Source organism: Colletotrichum paranaense, assembly GCF_030867605.1.
Source record: "Colletotrichum paranaense strain IMI 384185 chromosome Unknown Scaffold_10.1, whole genome shotgun sequence".
NCBI classification, from domain to species: domain Eukaryota; kingdom Fungi; phylum Ascomycota; class Sordariomycetes; order Glomerellales; family Glomerellaceae; genus Colletotrichum; species Colletotrichum paranaense.
In genome coordinates this window covers 1,511,191-1,535,562 of record NW_026848968.1, presented here as the reverse complement: position 1 = coordinate 1,535,562, position 24,372 = coordinate 1,511,191, and the positions used below count along the sequence as shown (strand labels likewise).

The 24,372-nt window shown below is 51.5% G+C and overlaps 6 protein-coding genes across 6 annotated transcripts; 4 read left to right on the top strand and 2 right to left on the bottom strand.

Annotated features, from left to right (window-relative positions):
* Positions 1-511: 511 nt before the first annotated feature.
* On the top strand, positions 512-2,993 carry CPAR01_12208 (uncharacterized protein; the record flags this gene model as incomplete). The annotated part of the gene is made up of 11 exons (XM_060496466.1): positions 512-573; positions 642-1,153; positions 1,235-1,347; positions 1,414-1,489; positions 1,555-1,623; positions 1,683-1,928; positions 2,022-2,155; positions 2,210-2,328; positions 2,389-2,585; positions 2,672-2,904; positions 2,970-2,993. 11 exons carry the CDS (start codon positions 512-514, stop codon positions 2,991-2,993), a joined length of 1,785 nt encoding a protein of 594 aa, XP_060345251.1.
* Positions 2,994-3,447: 454 nt separating this feature from the next.
* CPAR01_12207 (O-methyltransferase) lies at positions 3,448-4,809 on the bottom strand (the record flags this gene model as incomplete). The annotated part of the gene is made up of 3 exons (XM_060496465.1): positions 3,448-4,273; positions 4,330-4,456; positions 4,518-4,809. 3 exons carry the CDS (start codon positions 4,807-4,809, stop codon positions 3,448-3,450), a joined length of 1,245 nt encoding a protein of 414 aa, XP_060345250.1.
* A 2,611-nt stretch (positions 4,810-7,420) lies between these two features.
* On the top strand, positions 7,421-8,577 carry CPAR01_12206 (uncharacterized protein; the record flags this gene model as incomplete). Its single annotated transcript, XM_060496464.1, has 3 exons — positions 7,421-7,561; positions 7,684-8,089; positions 8,207-8,577. 3 exons carry the CDS (start codon positions 7,421-7,423, stop codon positions 8,575-8,577), a joined length of 918 nt encoding a protein of 305 aa, XP_060345249.1.
* Positions 8,578-10,265: 1,688 nt separating this feature from the next.
* On the bottom strand, positions 10,266-17,443 carry CPAR01_12205 (ATPase; the record flags this gene model as incomplete). The annotated part of the gene is made up of 6 exons (XM_060496463.1): positions 10,266-12,220; positions 12,279-13,172; positions 13,231-13,856; positions 13,994-14,330; positions 14,397-15,854; positions 15,931-17,443. The coding sequence occupies 6 exons, from the start codon at positions 17,441-17,443 to the stop codon at positions 10,266-10,268; spliced, it is 6,783 nt and encodes a 2,260-aa protein (XP_060345248.1).
* Positions 17,444-17,958: 515 nt separating this feature from the next.
* On the top strand, positions 17,959-19,364 carry CPAR01_12204 (geranylgeranyl pyrophosphate synthetase; the record flags this gene model as incomplete). Its single annotated transcript, XM_060496462.1, has 2 exons — positions 17,959-18,190; positions 18,244-19,364. The coding sequence occupies 2 exons, from the start codon at positions 17,959-17,961 to the stop codon at positions 19,362-19,364; spliced, it is 1,353 nt and encodes a 450-aa protein (XP_060345247.1).
* A 3,442-nt stretch (positions 19,365-22,806) lies between these two features.
* Positions 22,807-24,283, top strand: CPAR01_12203 (RNA exonuclease; the record flags this gene model as incomplete). Its single annotated transcript, XM_060496461.1, has 3 exons — positions 22,807-23,002; positions 23,089-23,291; positions 23,351-24,283. 3 exons carry the CDS (start codon positions 22,807-22,809, stop codon positions 24,281-24,283), a joined length of 1,332 nt encoding a protein of 443 aa, XP_060345246.1.
* Between the last annotated feature and the right edge of the window lie 89 nt (positions 24,284-24,372).

The window sequence follows — 24,372 nt, the reverse complement described above, 5'->3', positions numbered from 1 at the left end:
AGTGAAGACTATAGTGAGGGAATAACGGGCTTCCGACAGCCACAAACAACATATGGTCATTCAAGATTGAAGTATCCCGCGTGGAATAGCCGGAAGTGTCTATGACGACTGCTAAGGAAGGTGTTGCTCCTGTGTACCCTATGGCAGCCATGTTTAGTCTCGTGGGGGGTTGGCTAACATCTGCCGAACTTACCCCTCATCTGAATTCGTTCACCCAAACACCAGCCTTGCCAAACCTACCAATCCATGGAGATGCGCGGGTTACACTATTCTTTTCGGCTTTAAACCCGGCATGGCGGTCATGTCGGATTGCCGTGAGCCGTGGGTAGTGTGTCGACGAACCCCAATGTTACTGCAGTGGGTAATTCTCCCTTCAACCACGACAGACCTAGATCGCATGAGTAGGCATAGGCAAGCTCAGGCAACGTGTGACTTTCGTCGAAAGCACGATACCATTAGATAATTCACAGAAAGGATTCGACAGAGACTTGAAACCCTTCGATCATTCATCATGATCCAGAACGATGGTGTGCCGCATTGCACAACCAATGGCAACTCCCTAGGAGACCTGCAGTGAGTTTAGCTCTGTATCCTCCCATTTCAGCTATTGTAAGGGACATGCTCAAAGAAACTCGTGACAGGAAAGAAGTAGATTACTCATGGGCGGCTCCTCTTCTTGAGCGGACCATTGACGCTGATCGCAAAGTCCGGGTCATCTGCGTTGGCGCGGGTTTCAGTGGCATCGGGGCATCAATTCACCTGCGAGAGCATATACGAGACATTGACTTCCAGATTTACGAAGCTGCGGACGATGTCGGTGGAGTGTGGCATCACAATCGATACGCAGGCGCCGCCTGCGACATCCCAGCTCACAGCTATCAGTACTCCTTCTGCCAGAACACCCAGTGGTCGGAATTCTATGCGCCTGGCCTAGAGATCCACAGATACTTGAAGAGAGTTGTCGATCACTACAAGTTGCAAAGCCTCATCAAGCTGCGTCACAGAGTAGTTGGAGCCGAGTGGTCTCAGGATCGCGGAAAGTGGCTTGTCAGAGTGTTAGATCTAGACAAGAATGAGGAGAAAGTAGATGAGGCAGAATACTTTTTGTACGCCACTGGTCTCTTGTCAAAGCCCAAATGGCCGACGATTACGGGTAAGCTCACATCCTATAACTGAGATGCTTTAGATAATGCCCATCAAGGCGAGAACGGCTGGACTAACAAATAGTGAACAGGCCGAGAAAATTTCAGGGGCATTTTGCATCATTCTGCAAATTGGGATGCTGCCAAGGAGGAAGCTCAAGAAGGATTCTCCTGGAAAGACAAAAGAGTTGCTGTCATTGGCGTAGTAAGTCGTAGACACAGTCCTGATCGACAGTTCTTCAGTTTCTCTGACCATATTGCGCTTGTCTAGGGGTCTAGTGCAATTCAGATCATGCCACAAATGCAGAGGAAAGCGAAACATGTTACAAACTTTGTAAGGAGTCGCAGTAAGTACACCAATATTCGTCCGCGGGTATTATTGGCAATTGACTTACCAGACAACCATTACCAGCATGGATCTCGTCTACATTTGCCTCGGCCTTTCTTGAACGCCTCAATGAAGGTGCAGGCGCTAGTAATCGTAAGTCGGGACCTTCAGAGATTCAGAAAGTCGAGCTCTTTGATGCTGAAGTCATTCAGATGTATTCTCTCCTGAAGAAAGGAAAAGTTTTACGAATGAAGAGTTCTACTCTCAGTTCCGTCGAGAGTTAGAGAGAGGCCTCAACGCCGTGCACAAGATCACCGAACAGGGCCAACCATTGCAGCTGGAAGCGCGAAGAATCATAGAGGAAAAGATGCTGGAGAAGCTTGCATCCAAACCTGAGATTGCTGATAAGCTTATACCTGACTTCCCAGTTGCCTGCAAACGCCTCACGCCGGGGCCGGGTACGCTCACCAAAATCTTACTTGCACAACTCCTTCAATCGTCTTTGGCCCATCAAGAACAAAACTTGACTAACACAAGACAATTTCTTGCAGGTTATCTCGAGAGTCTAACAGCAGACAATGTTGAGTTCTGTTCTCAAGAGCTAGCATCGTTCACCGAGAAAGGTCTCATGACAGCAGATGGCCGCGAATTTGAATTCGACGCAATCATTTGCGCTACTGGCTTCGTGAGCTACATTCACTATTCAACGCCTCATTTCAGGATTAACACACGTAGAAAGGATGTCTCTGCCGTACCCAGCTTCCCGATCTATGGCTCTAACAACATCAATTTGCAAGACATGTGGGCCACAGATGTCAAACAGTACTTGGCTGTCTGCGTTCCTCAGATGCCTAACTTGTACGTCATTATTGAGCGTTCAAATTCCTTGGATATTGCAGCCGCTTACCTGTTTGACAGCTTCCCAATCCTAAGTGTCCAGTCTGGTGTTGGTTCAGGGTCCCTGCTCATCCTGATGGAGCAACAAATTGCCTACGTCACCAAGTGCATTCAAAAGTGCATCCGGGAAGGTTACAAGAGCATCGTAGTGAAGGATGACGCTGTCGAATCATTCCTTCAGTACGCAGACAATTACTTTGACAGGACTGTGTATTCAGGTGAGCCGCTTGTTACCAAGCTTTCTTGCACAAATCGACTGCCGGGAAAGAGACTAACTCCATCTACTATGATTATCACAATTCAGGCAATTGCAAATCATGGTACAAGAACGGAGCTTCTGGAAAGGCCAAGATCCGAACACTGTGGCCTGGGTCTTGTCTACACGGGTACACCGCGCTGCGTCACCCTCGATGGGAAGATTTCGAATACGAAAGGGGCGAAGACTATGATCATCGAATGGCATGGCTTGGCAACGGAGATGTCCGACCGGATCTTGATCGTGTGTTCTATTTGGACGAAATTTGGGCGATGCACAAGGTTTGTCCACAACAGGTTTTTACACATTTACTACCCCGTCACTTTACTGACTACGTCGATGGTAGGATCATCCAATGTTCAATGATTGAAGATTAGGGTAGGCATATTATGCGGGGGTTCACCCGCATATGCCCGCATCTAGGCATGTGTCAAATAAAGTAGAGTTTGCCGGTGGACTTAAGGTTGTTTCAAGACCGGTTCCAGGACACACATGGAGACAGAGAAACTTCCGGGGCAACATGAGTTTGTGTAATTACCTAGAGCAGGAAAGTTTTGTCTGCGGCCCCGTTTGCATGCGGACATCTTTGGACTCCACGGGATTGATTATGCCGCTCAAGGTGACGAATAGTTGTTTATCGACGACCAAAATAGCGATTAAAACATCCCAGTACAATATCTTTCAGGCCAAGACACAATCATGATTCAATTGAACAAAGCCTCGGAATTCAGAAGAAAAGCGGTGATTATTGAGCGTATTACAACATCCACGACGAACTTACGGTGGTTTATCAACAACAGCTTTGGCCCTCATTCGTTTCCAAATCAGGCCTTGACACACTCAATGACCTGCATCTTCATGTCCAGGCCATGAATCTTCTCAATTTTAAGTCCAGACCTAGCAACAAGCACCTCCCAGTCATTGGCTGTCCGTTCCTTGCCCCCAATTCCGAGCATGCTGAAGTCTGTCATGGCGCCAATGGGCGGGGGAGGGCTCGGAAGGACGTACTCGACGATGAGTACCTTACTGTCCGAACTCATGGCATCCGATAGCTGCGTGAGCATCGTGGCGCAGACATCGTCTCCATAGTCGTGCAGACATCGCCGGATCCAATAGATCAGTGCGTCTGCATGTGTCAGCTGATCTTCACGGACGCGGGCAAGACTTCGATAGCATGTAAACGTACTTCTGACAGGTTGCGCTTCGTGGAAGTCGTGTACCTGGAGGTGTACACCATCCAGCCCCGGATCTTTGAGGCCCGCAACCTGTTGAATCACCTCATCTCTGTCCTGGAGAACTATGCGATCGGCTGGAATAAAAGGGTTCTCCTTCATAATCGCCTTGATGGCGTGGCCCTTGCTGCCACCCACATCCACGAGAAGCGGTCTGTCATGCTGCTCAGACAGCTTCGTCGCCACCCAACCAAAGTCGTAAATACCAGTCAGAGGAATGAATGACTGCACCATCTCCATAACTCCCATGAACCTCTTCACCTGCGCAGGGTTCTCTTGGTGAATCTCCCAGATCTCTTTTTCTGGCTGACCGCGTGAGAATGCATAGGGAGTGTGCTGCCGAGTGGCCGGCTCCCGGCGGCCGTACTGTTCAAAGTACTCGGGCAGCTTCAGAGCCGTCATAACATGCTCTTCGAACCTGGCGAACATGTTAGACGGTTGGTCATTGAATGAGAGAGTCTACTCAAGTCTCACATCATGTGTAGCAGGAGTTCATTAGATGTCCCGGGAAGATACTGGCGTGATTTCTCTGTATGCGCGATCTTGTCGTCATCCACCTGACGCAACATCCCGCTGGAAACAAGCACCCAGGCTAGCCGTCCTTTATTGCTGTCAATTTCGACGTTCATCGACAGGTTGAGCAGTTGAGTGAGCCGACTTACGAAGTAAAGGCTCATCCGCGGACAGCTTTTTGGCCAACTCAGCATATGTGATAGCGCCCTCCAATGGTATCATGGCCAGGGCGTTCCAGTCAAGGAGCAATTTAAGTCCAGTCAGTTCCATGACATTAATCATCCGGTCCATCCAGTCTGGTGTCGGTCCTCGAGCTGCCGCGAGGATCCTTTGAGCTATGTCAACGGCGGCGCTGTTTTTTTCAACATCGCTTGACGCCGAGCTTGCCAGCTGCGAAAGCTGAGTTGCTAGCGTATTGAAGGTCTTGGAGAGGTCAATCATGATATAACTGCGGTTGAGGTGATGAATCTGGTTCACTGAGACGTGTGTTTGCAAGGTTTTGAACCAGGACTTGGTGACGAAAACTATACGAGTCTATGATATCTCTCCCCTCCAATATATATTTACGTGCTACAATGCAAAAGGGGCACCTCAGCCTGAGGTTCGGCTTACATGGAGCGGGAACGAATTCACCGAGCGAAATTACCGAGTCCCGGGTAGATCTCGGGAGGCCGATAGTCGCCCCGCTCTGCCGTTATCCCCGCGCCGAGAGCGGGGCCGAATCCTTCGGGCTTTTGGCAAGGGAGCCGCTGTCTCCTTAGTTGTGGAAAATACGCGGGTAACCCCCGAAAAGACCGTAGGGCATTCCCGGAGATGTCCAGCTGTGTTTGTCAGTCGATACCCTCAGCCTCCCGAGCTCCAGTCAGCTGAAGTGCGAATCGCATTCCACAGATGGCTGTCACATCAGCTTACTCAGTGGTTCTCGTCCCATTCGTTGGCCGCCTTTGCCGCCATTCCGGTACGGCGAATAATCGCACTCGCATCGGCATCAAGCTCTCGACTCGATGTAGTCAGGGACATGACCTGAGAACGGCACTACCACGGCTCTGTCTGACAGTCTTCTCGAACAATTCCCGCGTTCCATTCTCTCTCTGCAGCGACCCTGAAGGGAACGGATAGGCCGTGTTCCCGCGCAGTCTGCAACCCAACACCAAACCCCAAAGCCGCGTTTGCCAATTTGCAATCCCCCCCCCCCCCCTTTGCCTCTTGTTCTGCTTCCAGGCGACTCATGAATTGCCAGAAGAGGGAAATGGGTGGTCGAAGGAGGCGACGCATAGCCCATCATGCAGGGTCATTGGGCAACAGAGACCGACGGGGCCAATCTGTTCTGTCTTGGCAGTCTCTGCTCTGGTCTTCCGGCCTTCCTGTCGTGTTCCGGTTCGATGTTTGTCAATGAACGGAGGGGCCTTGCGTCGCTGGATATGGGTGGCAGCCGATCATCCGTCACGCCTTGTCAGCCGATTAGGCCATATGCGACCAAGACACGCCAAAACCGGCGGCGACATCATCGCTTCCCCAGCTGCACAGGGTATGACCGGCCAAGACGATGCCGCGCATTCCCCAGATGAAGAATCTGCAAGCCACGAGAGGCAATAGGTACCCTGGTGGAGCTAGAGATGCCATACTGGCCTTCGTTTTCGTGGGGATCGGTAGTTTCCTCATACATCTTACCCCGTTTCCCTTAGTGCTAAGGTTAAATCTAGTGCCATTTTGGCACAGAGCCGTGAGCCGTGGGCCGTCAACTAGTGCTTGGTCTCCGCCCTCGTAACCCTTGCGGCGATCTAGAGCCTGACCCCGTTTGAACCTGTTTGGAGGCCATCCCGGTTACGCGAAGCCCACCAACCTGGAGAGAGTTTCTCCTCTAAATTACCCGAATAGGAAACCCATACATTGGTCCTGAAGACCTTTCCCTGGCTTGTGCGCGGGAGGCTGGGTGATGGGCTCTGGGGTGATGAGTTGTTTGCTGCATTTGAGTGCCCAGATCGTCGGCAAGTCCCTGTAAGCCATCGGCGAATGACAGATGTCGTCGCGCCTGAAGTTCTTTGACTCTCTGACTCGAATCGTTGGTGAAGAGGTGTGGTGGTGCAGACCAACCCCAAAACGGTAAGATGGTGAGAAGAAGACAGAGCCTCAACCCTGCGGTCTTCCCCCATTGCCACACATTGTCCGGAGGGAGGTCCTTGGCATGGGAATCTCAACGTCTCCAAACGTCTCACGATTTCGTTAACAAACGTTGCCGCTCAGACATGGGGCTCCTTGTACCTTTCCCAAATGGTAGCTGCAGTCGACCTTGTGAGACGACTTACACGGCCGAGTTTCGTTTCATCTGAACTTCAACGCTCGCAAGCGCGCACAACTGACTATTTTCCTCCCCACACCAACGGCAGACATAACACAAATTCGCACACACTTTGACATGGCGCAATCCTGGATCCGTCAATACACACCGGTAGGGGGGGGCGACATAATGGCCAATACGCCATGGAAACTAGTGCTGCTCCCCTCAACTCAACGACGACAGCCAAGATGATGCAGCTGACTTGGACGTGAAGACTGGGCCCAACGTGGCACGTAATCCGTGCCCCTCCTCCACCACAGAAACAAGGGAGGGCTCTCGAACACCTTGAGACGTCCGAAGAAACTGCCCGCAAGCCGTGGTGCCGTTGGTCTGGTGCGATAATAATATCCACACCTCTATGGTTTCCATCGTCTCAGGCTCCGGGGGCTGTGCGTATATTGGGCCTATCTTGGTGCAGGGGACTTAGAGTTGCTGCCGAGGTGAACTCACCAAGATGTGCTTCACTGCTTTTGCCCGTGGCATATGAGGTCAGCGCGCAGCCATCCGGTCACTCATATATCAGCTTGATAGTTCCCGGCTCACAATCGGGGATGAAAAAGCATCCTCATCCATCAAACCTTGTCAGCACAGACTTTTCCAACGCTTCTTACTTATATACTCCCGGGTTGGAGACTTGTTTCTACATCTTACTCTATTCTCTAATCATCCCTTGATACCACAACAGATCACTCTGGCTAGTGACTTATTACCAAAATGCAGCTGACCAAGACTCTCCTCTTCGCCCTCGTCGGCACCGCCTTCGCCTCCCCGATCGAGAAGCGTCAACTCTCCGTCATCCAGGGCGCCGTCACCTCCGTCCAGGGAGCTCTCACCAAGCTCAACACCGCTGTCCAGGTATGTTAGTCCGAAGATCGGGCATACGGTACCGTCGGAAAGCTTCGGCTTCGATCTGGTGCAGAGATGGGATATGCAGGAACATCGCATACCGGACATTTTGACTAACATGCATGCTTCAGGGCGTTGGTAACGATGTTGCATCCGCACAACCCATTCTGGCTGCCTCCACCGAGGTCCAGAACACCCTGTCAAAGGCCGCCACCGACATTCAGGGTGCTCAGCCTCTTCAGCTTCAGGAGGCTCTCGGACTCCAGCAGACCGCTACCGATCTGACCTCGTCCGCAACCACCTTGATTGACACTCTCGTCTCCAAGAAGCCCAACTTCGACCAGATTGGTGTCTCCAGCGTTGTCCTCCAGAACCTCCAGCAACAGAAGACCGCCTCCGCCAGCCTCGGAACCGCCATTGTCTCCAAGGTTCCCGCTATCGGCCAGGGCATCGCACAGCAGAGCATCGACCAGATTACTGCCGCCCTCGACAAGGGCATCCAGGCCTACTCCGCTGGTGGTGCCGCTCCCGCTGGTGGTGCGTAGAGCACCCCCCCTCCGTCGCGCGCCGTCCCCCGCGCCTCCCCCGTTTCCGTCCGTCCGTCCGAGAAGTTAAACATAATCGAATACTAACCATGGTACTCTTGCTTTCCAGCCAAACCTGCAACTAACACCACTGCTCCCCCTGCTGCTGCTCCCGCTAAGCCCAAGACTCCTGCTGCTGCCCCTGCTGCCCCGAAGACACCCGCTGCTGCTCCCAAGGCCCCCGCTGGGGGTATTGAGGGCCTGCTCGGTGGTCTTCTCGGTGGTGGTGCGGGCGGTGCTGGTGGCGCCGCCGGCGCCGGAGGCTTGGGTGCCCTCCTCGGAGGTCTCACGGGAGGTGCAGCTGGCGGTGCGGCGGGCGCTGGTGGCGCTGGAGGAATCGGTGCCCTTCTCGGTGGTCTTACTGGTGGTGCGGCTGGAGGTGCGACGAAGGCGAACGTGGTCGATTTGGCAGAAGACGCAGCAGGGGAGGACGAGGAATAAAGTACAGACTGGGATACTCCTTACAGCTTGTTTAGCCTGTAGCAAATCATCAATGAGGCTTTCTTTCACTATCACAGTTACCGATTAAATTGTGCCTTTTGTGATGGTTCTCGTTCTTTATTCCTGCGACTGTTCAATACTTTGATCATCGTTTACGATCGTTACGACTTAACTATACTGTGTCAGCCATGTTTGACACATCAACATCTACGGCCGGCCTTGACATTGCACATGTTGCAGGTAAGGTAGTCATGATGCGCGCTGGGTTGCCGCTCATTCGAACAAAGCAGAACTCAGCGGCCTCCTTCGTATCAGAGCAATAGTAGCATCGAAATGTATGTTGGACGTTACCTGACATGCAGTGGGCAGAGCATTGCCAGATTCCCCGGATCTGAGCACTTAGTGAAACATATCTAGCGTTGATCTTACGACAGACCCAGCTGCAAACCTCACGTTGCAGCGGCATAGCCTGGTTTCGTAGATCTCTCCACTGGATCCTCGTTTACTTTCTTTGAGGTGAGAAAGTCCTACTACGCAAGCCTACCAGGCTTTGGGCCCCCACGTATTGGTCAACTTGGCGAAACCTTACTCACGTATGTCAACAGCCTATAGGGCTGTCATGCGCGGCAGGCGAGTCGCCTTTCTGAACTTTTATCTTGTGATGCCGCGGCGCTCGATGGTGGTTTGACCACCCACCCCTGACAACAGCTGACAATTGTTGGCATTTCAACATCAAGACAAGTCCAGTCGTTGAGTATGTTAGTATTAAGAAGAACTTATACCGTTCGTCTTCCCCGCATAGCATTCTCGTGACAGAACTTACCCCGCGTGGGATCGAACCCTTTTGTTAATTACTCCTGTCTCTGATAACCACAATGCCACTGCCTACAACTGCAATGACGTTCCCCAGGATTATATGCCAGCTGATCGACCGCGCGCTAGCATTAAAGACGGCGTGTCACCCAGGTCTGGTCTGCTCTTCGGAGGACTGGCGACGCTCCCGTGATCCCTGGCAGCTCGATGTTACATGGTAGACCTTGAATCGAATACTGACAGGGCGGGGTGGCCAGGGTCCCCAGTCAACCGAGACGTGTCTCTGGCACTCGGAGCCGCTGCTCTGTTGACCCAATCGCATCTCGATCCTGGACTCTGTCAGTCGATCCTTGTCTTCTTTCACGTCTCCATCTTGCCAGCACCCTCCTTAGTGTGCTAGTCCTCTGACGACAACCCCAGAAAGCTGTGTTTGATCCTCGCGATCAACATCATGGAGTTATTGAGTCTCTAAGGGACTCCGCCGTTTCGGCGATCGAATCTTACGACGCACAAGTATAAGCGTGAAGTAGAAGCATACTCTATGCATATTTGGAATGAAGTAATATACCTGCTACATTTCCTCACGCGAACACTGGGTATGAATAGCACAATCTCATGATGTTCAAAATCTAGTAATTCCGATGTCATAAGATGATGTTGGGAACAACCTCGGTTCAAGTGTTTTTGGCGTTGTGACCCCCGTGTCTTAGTCCAGGGATCCAGACATGGAATCCAGTATGGGCTACGAAATGTGTATAACTCAAGCCTACTGTGGTTGAGAATATGCGATACTTACAGCAGGAATGAGAATCCAAAGATTTGAATTATTTCTTGGTCCAGTAACTTCTAACTATGCGATACAAGTGACAATCGCATCAGGAACATACAATATCCTCATCAGAGATGAAATGTGAACCTCCCGCACACCGGAACCCTGTACTCTGCTTGATCCACTCAAAATTCATGGGGCATCGGCCCATCATCGCGGCTTTCTTGCGCTGCTCTTCTTCTTTCTTCCGTCGCTCTTCTTCCTCAATGAGCTCCTTGAGAATTGCGTCCCTGGCAGCCCCCACTGCTTTGCGCTTCTTCTCGAGCATTTCTCGGTACTTGGCGTCCTTTTCCTCTTGAGCCCTCTTGTCCCTCTCCAATTGTTCCCAGACCTCATCGCCGACACCGGCGTCGCGTTTTGCTACTCGACTCTCATCACTGACTTCCACCACTGGACACTCGGGAGGCGTTGATTCTGCTTCCTCTTCAGTCGCTTCGGGGGCGGGTTTTGCATAAGCTGTTGGTTGCATGTTTTGTGTTCGAGGGGGTAATGACATCTGCTGGAATATTCGCTCGAGCTTGGGCACGCCACGCATGGTCCCTGCCTGCTTCTCCCGGCTTTCGCGCTCATCGAGCATCTTGGAGAATTCTTGCTTTACAAGATCTTCGTCGATTGTCACCCGTCGGTCTCGGCAAGACTTGATCGCGATGCTAACAATCGACTTGGCAAGGCTGTCCACATCTCGGGCGCTAGCCCATCCGGCGGTTGTAGTGAGTTGGTGAAACGTGGCGACAATTTCCCTCTTGAAATCGGGCGATGGATTCGATATACAATCCATTACGAGATTATTGGATGAATTCTTGCTGCGGAGAGTTCGCTTCTGCTTAACTAGAATCTGCAGCAGAAGCTCGTAGCAACTCTCGGGGCTAAGGCTATGGAAGTCGATGACTTCTGGGAACCGACTTGACATTCCCGGGTTGACTGAAAGTAGGCGATTGATGTCCTCGTCGTATCCAGCTAGGATTATTACAAGACGATTCTTGTACTTGTCCTTCGTCACCGAATCGACAACCTCATCGATTGCCTCTCTGGCATATTGTCCTTGCGCAAGACGGTAAGCTTCATCGACAAACAGTACTTTTCCAAGAGCCTTTTCCAGGAGTTGCTGCACTTTAGGGCCGGTCTGGCCCATGTATTCGCCGATGAGATCAGATGCAGAGCAGTCAATAACTTCTGCCTTGGCCAAGAACCCCATGTCGTAGAAGACTTTGCCCATTTTTCTCGCTGTTGAGGTCTTGCCCGTACCTGGAGGGCCGCGGAAGATGAAGTTGAAAGGAATATTATCCTTAGGGTCCATATTCAGTCCCTTCATACAACGTACCGTCTCCTGATATCCCTCAAGGGTGGCGACAATCTTCTCGCAACCAACGGTCCCCTCGAAGAGTTTCGCAACATTGGTCTGAGCCCGATCTGCGCGGTCAAAGTCGTGGTCAAAGTCCAGAGCTTCAAGGGTAGAGACGTGATGGCTTTCTTTAGCTGTCAGTCGTCGCTGATGACGTGCCTTTGCCTCGTTCAGGAGATTGTCCACTTCTCCTGCATTGCCAAAGTTTGGTCGGTTGCGGGCCCTCTCGAGCATCTCTGAGGCGACTTGCTTGGCCTGATCAGTAGCGGAAAATCCTTGTAACTTGAGTTTGAGGTCCAAGATCTTCCGCATGTCTGCCTTCTCGAAGTCTTCGAAGATAAAGGCTGACGACAATGGAAATCGTCGACTTAAGCCCGGGTTGACATTCTGCATCATCTCCTCCATCTGGTCATTATAGCCCAGAAGAAGAACACATCGATCTTCTCCTGGAACACTTTGGACCTCAGCAACAATGGTGTCTACTACGGCAGTCTTGTAGGGGTCAGAACCTCCCCCAGCTGAGTTACTGCCCCCGTATAATCCGTAAGCCTCGTCAATGACGAGAACCTTACCGACGGTCGACGCTAATATGCCTTTGGTCTGGGCCTCGGAGCCTCCTAGTACAGCACCCGTGAAGTCCGCCGGACTTTTGACAATCACTGTGAAGCATCCATGTCAGCATCAGAACTCCTAGGTACTTCAGGTACACCAGCTTACCCTCTCCATTCGATAACAGACCTAAGTCAACAAGGATCTGGGCGTACAGCTTGGCGACAGTGGTCTTTCCCGTCCCTGGCGAACCGAGAAAGACTTTATTGAGCGTATACTCGATGATGGGTTCTTCCGCCAGCTCGCGAACATAGTTGGTCTGGATGCTATCTATCAAGGCTCGAACTGATTCTTTGACTGAACTAAGGCCGATCAAGGTCTGCAATTTCCCCCAAGCTTTGTTGTGCTCGAGGGCAACTGAAGGTTCAGGTCCGACCAAATCCTCCATTGTGAACAGGAGATCGTCCGGGTTCGCGCCCCTTCGATGAGCCTTCCGAATTCGATTGGCCTGCCGGCTGGAGACAATCGAAAGGAGATTTTCAATTGCTCGCGCATTGCCAAACCCTTCCTTTCCGCGCCCTCGTCCAAGTCTACGACAGGCGATGCGGAGATAGAGATCATCTTCCCACTTCATGCGGCATCCGTACTTATTGTCAATCTGGAACTGAAGGATCTTCAGAAGCTCGTCATCATCGTAGTCGTCAAACTTCATCGTAATCGGAAACCGACTTGGAAACCCAGTGTTGTGCGCGAAGAAAGACTCCATCTGTTTGTTGTACCCAGCGAGAACGAAGACGATCTTGCCGGTATGGTTCTCAACTTCCGCGAGCAGGAGATCAAGGACTGCGCGGCCACCGGGACTATTGCCTGAGGATAGTTGATATGCTTCGTCAATAAAGATCACACCACCGCCGTCATTCAAAATGTCATCTAACAGCTTCTGACAGCCAGGCACACCCAGAGATGCCAGTTTTGATCCAGACGTCTCTTCGAAGCGACTGCCAGCTATGACGCCCACCGACACCAAAAATTGGGCAAAGATCCGTGCCACGGTAGTTTTGCCTGTGATCGACATATCAGCCACCGAATGACACTTATTGTCACTGCGATTGAGCCTTACCTGTACCGGGATTCCCCAAGAGGGAGCAGCCAAACCTCTCCGTCGACAATGAAATCTTCTGTCTCACCGCCGTGTCGACTTTGGACTTGATGGAGAGGAACTCCTCTTTAATGCTCTCGAGCCCGATCATCTTCATGAGTTGATCCATAGCACTGCTGCTAGCACCGAATTTCGACTTCAAATTCAGCCACTCTTCCTCTGCGCTTCCGGGTTTTGGGGCTGGGCTCGCTGTAGGTTTTCGTTCATCTGGAAAAGCACCCGGAACTCTCTTGGGAGCTTCTCTGGCAGCCTTAATCATCTCAGCACGAGCTCTCGTCTGCTGCAGAGCTCTGAGTTCTTCTTTGCGTTCTTTCAGAGTCTTGTTCTGCTCGAGGTCCTCTTGTTCATTCATTATTAGTCTTCTCTGAAGATCCAAGTCGTCTTCTACCTTTTGTAGGTCTTGGGCGTATCTCTTCTGTGCCACATCGCGACCCACTTCCATCTGCAAGTCGCGCTTCAAGCGCCTCCGACTGTTCTCATCCTCCTTGAAGCATTCGACGCATTTTTTAGTTTGGTTGTTGCAGTCAACGCTGTACATATGTCCCCTGTCGCAGTGTTTTGCGACCTTTGTGTGACAACTGATCTTGCTATGATCCATGAGTCTATGGCACCGGCGAAGGCACTTATGTATGTTGCAAGACAACATGACGTTACTACATGCAAGTTCCGTCTATTAGCATAGGTCCTGCTTTTACGTCAAATTGAGCTTCTTGGTGAGACTTACCAAGCTTCGTCGCAGCCACCTTCAGGACACTTTATATCGAAGTCATCCGGTTCTTTGAGCAATGCGGTCCTGCCAGTGTGCTGTTGGCAGCTGATTGCGAATCCATCATGTAGATAATTCTTCTCCTTCAGTAAGGCGAAGAAAGGCAACCAGACTGCTTTTCCGTGCCCAGATGCCATGAAGGTTTCCATGTTGCCGAAGAGAATGAGACACTCTCTCGCACGAGAACATAAAACATTGAGCCGCTCAGGCGCTTTCATGAATCCGATGTCGCCATTATTGTTGCTCCGGGTCAGAGAAACAATGACGATGTCGCTCTCTTCGCCCTGGTAGTTATCTATAGGCAAAAATAGGTAAGGCTTCAGTCTTCAGACTTCATTGGCCGAAAGTCTCTTGAACTCACCGATAGTCGAAAGTTTGATTCTTCCTGATCCTGATCCGTCGTGCACTTTCCCGGCGGCAGCAGTCATGAGTCCCGCGCGAATGAGCTCAAACGAATCTAAATCATTGAGCCAAGGGTCATTCTCGGAGCTCAAGATTTCTCTGAGTAGGCGCAATTGTCCCAGATATGGCGTGAGAATGACGAGGTTTTCAGTGCGATATCCTTGCTGCCCAAGGTATTTGACTAGCTTCAGAACCATTCGCGCTTCATAGAGATTACTCTTACTAGAGACGACACCAACGTCGCGGCGATCGGTAATATCGCCGGCCAGGTCTTCTGGGTGGCTGTGGTTGACGAATCTGACTCTTCCCTGAAATCCCTTGGGAGGCTTCCGATCCTTGGTCTTGTCATCATCCAATAGATCCGGGTATGTCATCTTCCGGACAAGATCCGAAATTTCGGGATGCATGCGATGCTGCTTTTGGAGTGTGATGTGGTCGTGTCCCTGGAGAATCAGTCGTTCAAAGAGCGAGCGATTGAGATCGAAGCCGTCTCCTTTTTCGACGCTTAGAGCATAGTTGTTGATCTTGGGTCGCAGTTGTTTATGGTCCCCGATTAGTAGGAGCTGCTTTGTGTCGCTGTGCAAAGCAGTCAAAACGTGAGCCTCGAGGATTTCACCAGCCTCTTCAACCAAAACGACATCGGGCTTTGCAGCCTTGATCAGCGACTTGTACATGGCAGCCGCGGTTGTTGTACATCCGACGACTCTCTTCGTTTGCATAAAGGAGCATTTGGACTCTCTGAACAGCCTGTCCACTTGCTCCTGGGCTTCATTGAATCTCTTGATGAGATTCTGGACTGCTTCGATTCGTTCCTTGCGAATGCACTCGACCCACCGTTGGATATGTGCAGATCTCTGAGCCATTGACAAGTACCAGATATCGTGGCTTCCAGACGAGACGAAGTGTCGGAGTTCACCGGCATCTTGTCCCGTAATCCACCGGCCCAGCAGATAGTCGGGACCCATGGCTCTGTTACTTTTGCCTGCGATCTGGAAGCCTCTGTCTTGCTCGGGTAAGAGAAAAGCTTCATAAAATAGCTGGTCATCGTCGGAGAACTCGAGAAAGCTCAAGAGCTCCAAAGAACCAACCTTGTCCCGGACGAGAAGGTCGCATGCCGACCCCATCTCTCTTCGAACTTCATCCATCTCTGTTTTCATGCCGTTGATGTGTTCCCACGTTGCATTATTTCGACGGTAGGCGTAACTTCGCAATTGCTTCTCCAGTGACAGGGCTGAAGTTGATTCCTTTGACTTCGATCCTAGGCGCACCATATCACCGGATGAAATGCCAATTTTCATCAGATCCTCGAGGAACTGATCTAGGGCATGGTTGGTGTAGCTCAGCACCAGAATTCGCTTTTCTGGATCTCCCAGCAGTATCTTAGCTGCCAAGGCGCCAACGAATGACTTTCCAGTTCCTAGAGTTCGGTTAACTTCGTACATATTTAAAGTGTGATATATGTGTCTTAGTTGAAATGACTGAGGGTAACGTACCAGGAGGGCCTTGGATGAGTGCCAAAGGGCTCTGTAACGCATGCAGCAACGATTGAAGTTGAGAATCATCGAGTCGGAAAGTCTGCGTGCCCAAGGAAAGGCAGCGTGATCCACTTTTCATCATCTCTTCCAACCTTCTCACATATTGTTGGACGTAAGAAGTTTGCTGAAGCAAGTCTTGTGGTTGACTTTTCTCATCGTTTGGGAGCCTCAGAAGCCTCTCTGCGAGAGGCAACTCTGTTATTTCCTGAAGACACTCCAGAACGGGTTGATAGGCAAACACCGGAGTATCTACAAGAACGAACCTGAGATTGTTTGACGGTGTAAGTGCCTGCAAAGCTCTTGCAGTAGCTTCGCTATCAGTGAATTGCAGGGTGACGATGGGGGGCTTCTTCGACAATTGGTCCACGTCCCGTAGCAGGAATGCGAACGCGACAATATGGTCTTCACCACATAAAGCGCCGAAAGACTGGTGTCGAAGGAAATTTCTGTGGTCATCAAAGAAGGCCTTGCATTTGGCCGGTGATAGCTTCTTTATGATCTCCAGTCCCCCGAGGCATGTAAGCGCGACCGCACAAGCACGGCTTCGCCTATCATCGCCGGTGTCAATGCCAACAGGCAACAATCCTGAGAGTATCTGGGCCCTCTTCTTTCTCTTCTTTCTTCCCGTAGCTACTTTCAAATCATCACGGAGTTCGCCCAACATGTCTTCACGAAGAAGGCGGAACTGGTTATCCAGATGAACACGCGGTCGCTGAACCTGATCTGCGGCAGCAACCTCGGCTGCCATTCGATAGAAAGGTTTGGCATTGGAGTAGAACTCGTCACTCGTTGGAAAAATTGAGATATCACGAAAGCTCGAAAAGTCATTGTCATGGCGGCCACCGGCTGCCTCGAGGTTCTCATCGCCAGAAGAGGATCTGAGAGCGAGTACTTTTCTGATCCTGTAGACGAGGTCACGAGTCCCATGGTTCCGAGTCTCGCAAAACGGCTTCTCGTCCAAGGCGTTCGTGATGTCCTCTACGATAGTATCGATTATGCTGTCAGAAAGACCGGAAAGCTCGAAGCAGAGCCACGCAAAGACTTGAAGCTCGTCTTCGGTAAGTTGAGACTCTCGGAAAGCGCTCAGGAGTTTTCCCCAGAGGGCTGGTGGGTAGGCGATGATGAGTAGGACTTGGTGAAGAAGCTGCCCACCGTACATCATCTTCACTCCGGGGTCGCTCATATAGGCAATGAATGGTATAACGTGTGTCCTCATGAAAGAGATTGACGAATCGATCCGGATGCTGTTGCTGATGGCATTGCGTGCAACCTCACTAGCCGTGATGATCTCCAGGCAGGCAGCGGGAGAGGTGTTCGTTCGAACTGCCTCGAGGAACAGACGTGCCTCGACTGCCGTGTAAATTGCTTTGCCACCTTTAGTGACATCTCTGAACACTTTCAAGAGGCGGGGAGCGCGAGCAGGATCAATCTTTTGAGTGGCAATGACACTCTCTGACTTGAGCGGGACCATGATCTCGTTCGTAAGGAATTGATGGAAAATGTTTTAGCGACTCGCAGAGCTTTCAAGCTCAAATTCTGGAAGCATATGACGTTTTGTAGTGAATAAGTGCCGAAAGAGATGGCTTGATCTCGTTCTCAGTGCGGTTTTCCAGCCGATCAACGAAGAAGTCGTCACATGCGACGGTTGGCCCAAGTATAAGTAAGCAAGCAAAGTTAGGCTTCGACGTTTTCTGTTGGAAGCCAACATGTTGGGGACCTAGAGTAATAAGAAAGTAGAAGTACCACCAAGAGTAGGCTTTCTTCTCGAAGATTGGGTCGCGAGATGAGGGGTTGTAGGCCTCCGGCATGAAGGCTGCAAGAGGCCGCCTCGCAGCTCGATGACTGGTTCGCCATCCACAGAGCGAGTCGCCATCTAAAAGAGGTTAAAAATCAACATGGTTACCAACTATTTCGTCGTTTCTGATTCTTTCATAGTTCCCATCTAGTTTACTGGCTCTTCAAAGTCCTCCGTTCCTGCACCAAGTAATGTATCGACGACAGAAACATGACCAGCTTCAAAGAAACCCGCGATGGCGGCGGTCAGAACCTTCGACGACATGGCCGGCGCCACCATTCGGGCCACTCGTAGAGACTGTCAGTGTAGCAGAACTGTCTAAGCCTGCCTTGGAGTTTGAATCAACTGCCCGGGTGACGGGCTGCCAGCTTGTCGCGTCGTATAACTGGCTGGACAGGACATCGCCGTCAATCATCGTCCCAGGTGAGTAGTGCTACTGTACTCGTCCGAGGGCATGGTGGTATTAATGAATTCAGGTGCGCCACCCAGATGGACACCCCTCGCGGAACCTCGACAACTGTCAGAAGACGACGGTGTCTATTACCGTGACAAGAACGCTGCTCGACACCCAGCTCATCCGATGGAGCCCGCCATCCAAGCTATCCTGATGGCACACCCCGAGCCCTCTCCCAGGCCCGTTGACATCGTTGCCTGCGGTAGTACCATCGGGAACTTGCTCCGCTTCATCCGAGGTGACGAGAGACCCTTCCGGATGCTCCTCGAGGTGGTTGGCGATGCTGTCCACCTAATCCGTAGGGAAAATTCCCCGAAAGAGACAATGTCTGATGTCAGGGGCTACGGGCACAAGTTTCCAGAGGCTTACACGACTTGGGATTCTGAAGTCCGCGGTTCAACATCTCATCAGCGGATTATTCAATACGACTTTGGGGGGCTTCGTTGCCTTATTCGTCACGAGGGTGATGGCTACCTCCAACATAAACAAGGCTCCTCTACGAACGATACCCGCACCGCCTTTGTTGAAAACGTTTCAGTCGGCAGCCTGATCGAAAACCTCAAAGTCAAGGAGACGGCACCAGGGAGTCCGCAAGACCAATCTCAGCAAGTACAACTGAAGAGTGGCGGGTTTGAGGTGCCCCAATGTGCAGTTTTTGATCTCAAGACTCGGTCAGTTAAGCGCAAAGGCAGTGATTTCCTTGGCGAGGAACTTCCGCGTTTATGGGTTGCCCAGATTCCTAACTTCATCCTGGCCTACCATGATAGGGGCACGTTCAAGGATATTGAGGTCATGGATGTGGTTCAGGAGGTCAAAGCCTGGGAGATATCGAAGAACCCGGAGCTCTCTCGACTAGCGGCGCTCCTGTCTCACATTGTCCGCCTTGCTCGTGCACAGAGGAATGACAGGCTTGAGCTCAGCCGCCAACAGCTCGACAAGCTCGAGATTCGGAACCAGTGCCCTGGACTATCTTCCGCATTCTCTAGTGAAGTCAATGAAGAGTGGGCAATGTGGCTAGCTGGAGATGATACACAGGATGGCCCGAGTACGGATGGTGAGGATGGACTTCAGTGGAGCGATGGCGAAGGTGACTATACAGCCTGTTCCGAGAGCTGTTCATACTGTGGAAAGTGTACGTATTGATAATGGCCTTTCCTTCCAGACTTACAGATTGGATACTATATGAAGGGTATTGTAGTTCCTGTCGAATATATTGCCATGATTCAAAGACCTGTGCAAGTTAGCGTTGTCTCCTCAAAGATCATCACGGCAGTTTATGTAGGAGAAACTGCAGTGCCGATGGAAGAAGTGACCACATCCCTAGTCTTGCTATCTTTGGTTTCGTTGTGCATGGTGGTTTGAGACTCTACCATTCTCTGAATCTCAACTGGTCACTGATAGATTCTCCCTGGCCATTGACCTGGTAAGTTCTGTTGGTGGTGTCGCGAACAAGGTATCGTTGATATGGTGGGATGTGGTGGTTGATTGAGGGTCGTGTTGCTGTTCTGGGAGACGATTGTTGTGATGTTAGTCCTGAGAGGCGGGGATTCAGGTGGGATCAATCACAAGGGGCCAAGGTAGCATGATTTTGGTCAGATCAGCCTGCCTAATCCCCACTTCCCCTGGTATGAACTGCATTGAATACACCAGGAGCGTTGAGGGTGGCGGCGATAAAGAAGGGGATACAGCCAAGGTAGTGATGATACTGGCGACTGGTCGTGTGTTTTACCGCCCGTTAGGTCTATGTGCGTATACTTTCTAGTGATCAATCACGCAAGTACCGCAAGCACGTAGGCATTACTCTGTGATCACCGAGTGCGGTGGTCAACTGCGGGCCAAGCTACATAATGCTGTGCAGCAGATGATCGACGAGTCTTGACCGTGAGTGCCGCCGCCAGCATCCCAAGTGGGCTGAAGTCCCAAGAATCAAATTATATCATCCGGGTGCCCGCAGGTCAAGCACTATATCTGATGCCTCAAGACATCGCCGCTAACACCATTGGTATTGACTTTTAGAGCCTTACGAATACCCATCAATACACTAGCTATGGTTAAATGTTGTCAGCCACTGCATTGTTGGTAGGATAGGAGTTGGTGCTTACTGTCCATCGTCTAGGTTGCCGTGATCATTTCAGGAAACCCGTTAAGGTCAGTCGACGTTTCTGGGTGGACGAGAGGGAAGATGCGTGCATCGTTCCCTTTTGCCTTCGTGGCCTCATGGTTGAGTTACCTGCGGACTTCGTTGACCACTCTAGCTGGGCACGAATGGTTATGTACTATGGAAAGCGTAACTCCTTGGAAGACTTCACTGAGGTCGACACTCAACCTAGGGTTCGAACAGTGGCATGGCAGACGACAGAAGAGAGGCTAGTAATTCCAGTAAGTCCCTTTTCGCTTCATCTGAGCTTGGAAGACATCGATGTATCCAGCGCCTGGTACATTGACTCGGTGGATCGAGGCAGAAGGGATCGTCGTCTCCCAATCACATCTGCAAGAGTTACCGTGCTAGAGGTCACCGGCTTCCGCAATGGTGTAAAGACTTTGGCTGCTCGGCGATATTTGGGGATATGAGCCATCAGCCGCTTCTGGCCGCCGTAATCGTTTTCACTAGATTTCTGTGCTTATGGATACGGTGTGGTCGGAGATGATGTAAAGAATTCTAGCGCATTGTTTTGAGGGAAGCCTCGACGCGCGGACGTGAGAGCGCGTTTGAGTGGGTCGAATTAACGTCGACAGGTAGGGCCAGCAGTTGGGGTAAACAAGCGGGTCAAGGTGAGCTTGGTGAGATTCGGTGAAGGGGGCTTTACCGAGATGATCACCAATTTATCCCACCATGTGGGTGAGCAGAATGGCGGGGTAAGCTGATTGGAGAGTCAACAGCTGTTGCCAGAGAAGCAGACCACACTCTGGCTTGCGATAGTCCCGTCCCGTTCTATTCCGCTTATGCTAGAGGTATGCGGTTTCCCTCATACGCAGGCTCGCTCTACGAGCTGTAGGGGGCTAAGATCCTCGTCAAGAGAGAGCCCAACCACTACCGGGTCATCTGACCCTACTTCCCTAATCAACTCCTATATGGTTTACTCGATTATGCTGTTCATAGAAGTCCACAGGATGCGCCTATTGTCAAGCCTCATCGGTCTATGACGTCTGCCAGTCTCGGGTGGCCTCCTGCATGCGAACCGAATCAACCACTGTGGAGCGTGAACTTGACTTGTCTCGACGCTCATACCAGAAATGTCATGAATGGCTGAAACATGGACTCTGATAAGACGGCGATGCCAGGCCTTGTTCACCCCTCCGACAGGCGCTGCGGCATAGCAAAGTTGGACATTTCCCATACCCTGGGGCTCTTGGGGTTTTTCTAAGCGCGATGGCAACTTTAATCTTCCACCACGACACCCTTATACAATACCGGTGGGGGGCTCCGGGCTTACTTTCAAGGCCTTGAAATGATATTCGGCCAATTTCAACTCACTTTCTACGTGATTTTTCTCTGTTTCGGCTTGTGAAGGGCATTTCTCAATTTTTCTCTTTCAATTTTATAATTTCAATTCCAAGAGCCAATGACCTACTGACTGGGTAACTCACCAACTACAACCAGGATCGCTGTCCAACGCAGAGTTCACCTGAGAGTAAGGCTCGACTTGGGATATTACTCCAACAATTGTAGCAGGAGACGGCTCAATAGAAAATAGCAAATAGCTACGGGCCAACGTGACGGACGAGCTGTGGTAGTGAAAGGCACAGCCTTTGGCCCCTCATGTATGACGCGCAGCAAAGCAACTCGCCCCTTAGTAGCCAGCTATTCAACATTCCGACCATGTCAAACTCTTTCCATCGAGACTCATAGTCGGCTTTTGAGATTGAGAATAATTGCGACCATATGAAAAGTAGAGTGACTACTTACTTATACACACATCACCAACAGTACCAGCCTTTTGTTCAGATATATCGTCCGGTCATCAGGTAGCCAAAGTGGGGCTTGTGATTTCCCCAAATTCATCGTCAGTGTGCCTCACCTGCAAGTGGAAATACTCATTCAGGAAACAACGTGAACCAACGGAACAAGATGGGAAAGAAGTAGATAGACAGAAAGAGAAGAAAACGCGGGCATGCGCGTGACTGGCGAGAAAGAGCAAACGACCAAACGGGACGCGCGACATGAGATGAGAGACAATTGGCTGCAGGATCCCTCCCTCCGCTGCCTGCCGCTGCGCTGAACCCGAACCTGCCTTCACTTCACTTCATCTCATTTCACCTCTCATTTCACCTCTCACTTCACTTCTCACCTTCGCAGCTGCCGCATCAAAACCTCACCTTCTGCCTTCCATAACCACTGATTTGTCAACTTGCAGAAGCTACCTGCTTCATTTTGATTCTTCAAAGTCTGGAGGTCGCGTCTGGACGACGCTCATTCATCACCGCCTCAACCGCCGCACACTCTTCATCATCATTCTTTGGCGTTGGCGACTCATCGACGCAGCTTGACGAATAGCCACCAACGATAATTGTTCCCTATACAGCCTCGATACCGTGAACAGAAACAAGCAGTACGGTGTCGTCGGTGACAGGACCATCAACCAAGATGGCTTTCTACCAGCAACCCCAAAACCCGTATGGGGCCCCGTCCCTCGTCATCGAGCCGACCCAGAGCTACCTCTACCATCTCCGATCAATGGCCCATCGGAAAGACATCCTCATCAAGAGCGGCTTCATCCTCAATCCACTGTCTGAGAGAGATATTGACGATAAGAAGCGATGCCGCAGATGCAACCTCCGCTGTGAGTATTTGTGCATCAGCCGCTCTTCTCTTCCAGACCCCACGTCATTCCTCACCATCGCCATCACGATACTGACTTTAAGGCAGGCTCCAACAACAGGAACAAATTCAAATCGAATGCGAAAGGGCCACACGCCGATGCGAAGTCCTCATCTGTTCAGCCCAAGACCAAAACGTTCACCAGATCTTCTTCCATAGCCGACGAGGAGCCCGAGGGCGCAAGAGGGGACGAGAAGCCCGCAAAGCCGGTTCTTAAGTGTCAGTATCACACCGGCCGCGTCATAAATATGGTAATTTTCCATCTCTTTTCACCTTCATTCCGTTTGTCAAACCGAGCTGACGCCTATAGCGCTGGAACTGCTGCAGAGTCCACGTTTCCGAGCCAGGCTGCACATACGCTCCAGAGCACCTCGTTCGGAACTATCCCTCGGGTGAAATCCACGACCGTCACCAATTCCACAAAACCCCGACTCACGCCCTCCTGAACCTGGGAACTGACACCGTGCCGTCCGCTCAGAGGGCGCCGCGTCTCGCCGTCGCCATGGACTGCGAAATGGGCGTGGCCTACGACGGAGAATCCGAGCTCATCCGCGTCACCCTCGTCGACTACTTCACATCAGAGATCCTCCTCGACAGCCTCGTCTACCCGCAGGTCCGCATGGCGCACTACAACACGCGCTTCTCGGGTGTCTCCCGCCAAGACATGCAGGCTGCGCGATCAAAGGGCAAGTGTATCACTGGCGGGCTGGCCAACGTCAGGGCCGCCGTGTGGGAGTGGGTGAGCGCCGAGACCATTGTCGTCGGACACGCCGTCCACAACGACCTCGCATCACTGCGATGGATTCACCCCAAGGTGGTGGACTCCTTGATTCTCGCTACTAACGTGCGGGCCGAAACTGAGAGACTGGAAGCGGAGGAGGAGGAGAGAGTCAATAAAGAGGCCGAGAAAGCTGCCGCTGAGGCCGCTGCTGAAGCCGTCGCCGAAGGCGGCGTCAACTTGGAGGAAGAAGACCTAATCTCATTTGATAAGCCCGAATCCTTAGAAAAGACCGAGGAGGGAGGAGGTCTCGCCGAGAGGAAGCCCCAGAAGCGCAAGGGCGGCGGGCTCTCCCTCAAGGCGCTGACATCCGAGATGCTTGGTCGTGACATCCAAAAGGGTAGGGTCGGTCACGACAGCCTGGAAGATGCCTTGGCGTCGAGGGATCTGGTGCACTGCTTCGTGGCCAAGAAGCTTGCGGAGTCGGTCCAGGACGGCGGACCAATCATTCCTGGCTTCTGGTAAAGGGGGGGGGGGAGGATGATGGGGCAGATATGCTTCATGCCTATTCTGAATGCATCGTCTTTCCAGTTTCCAGGGTTGGAGAGGCGGAA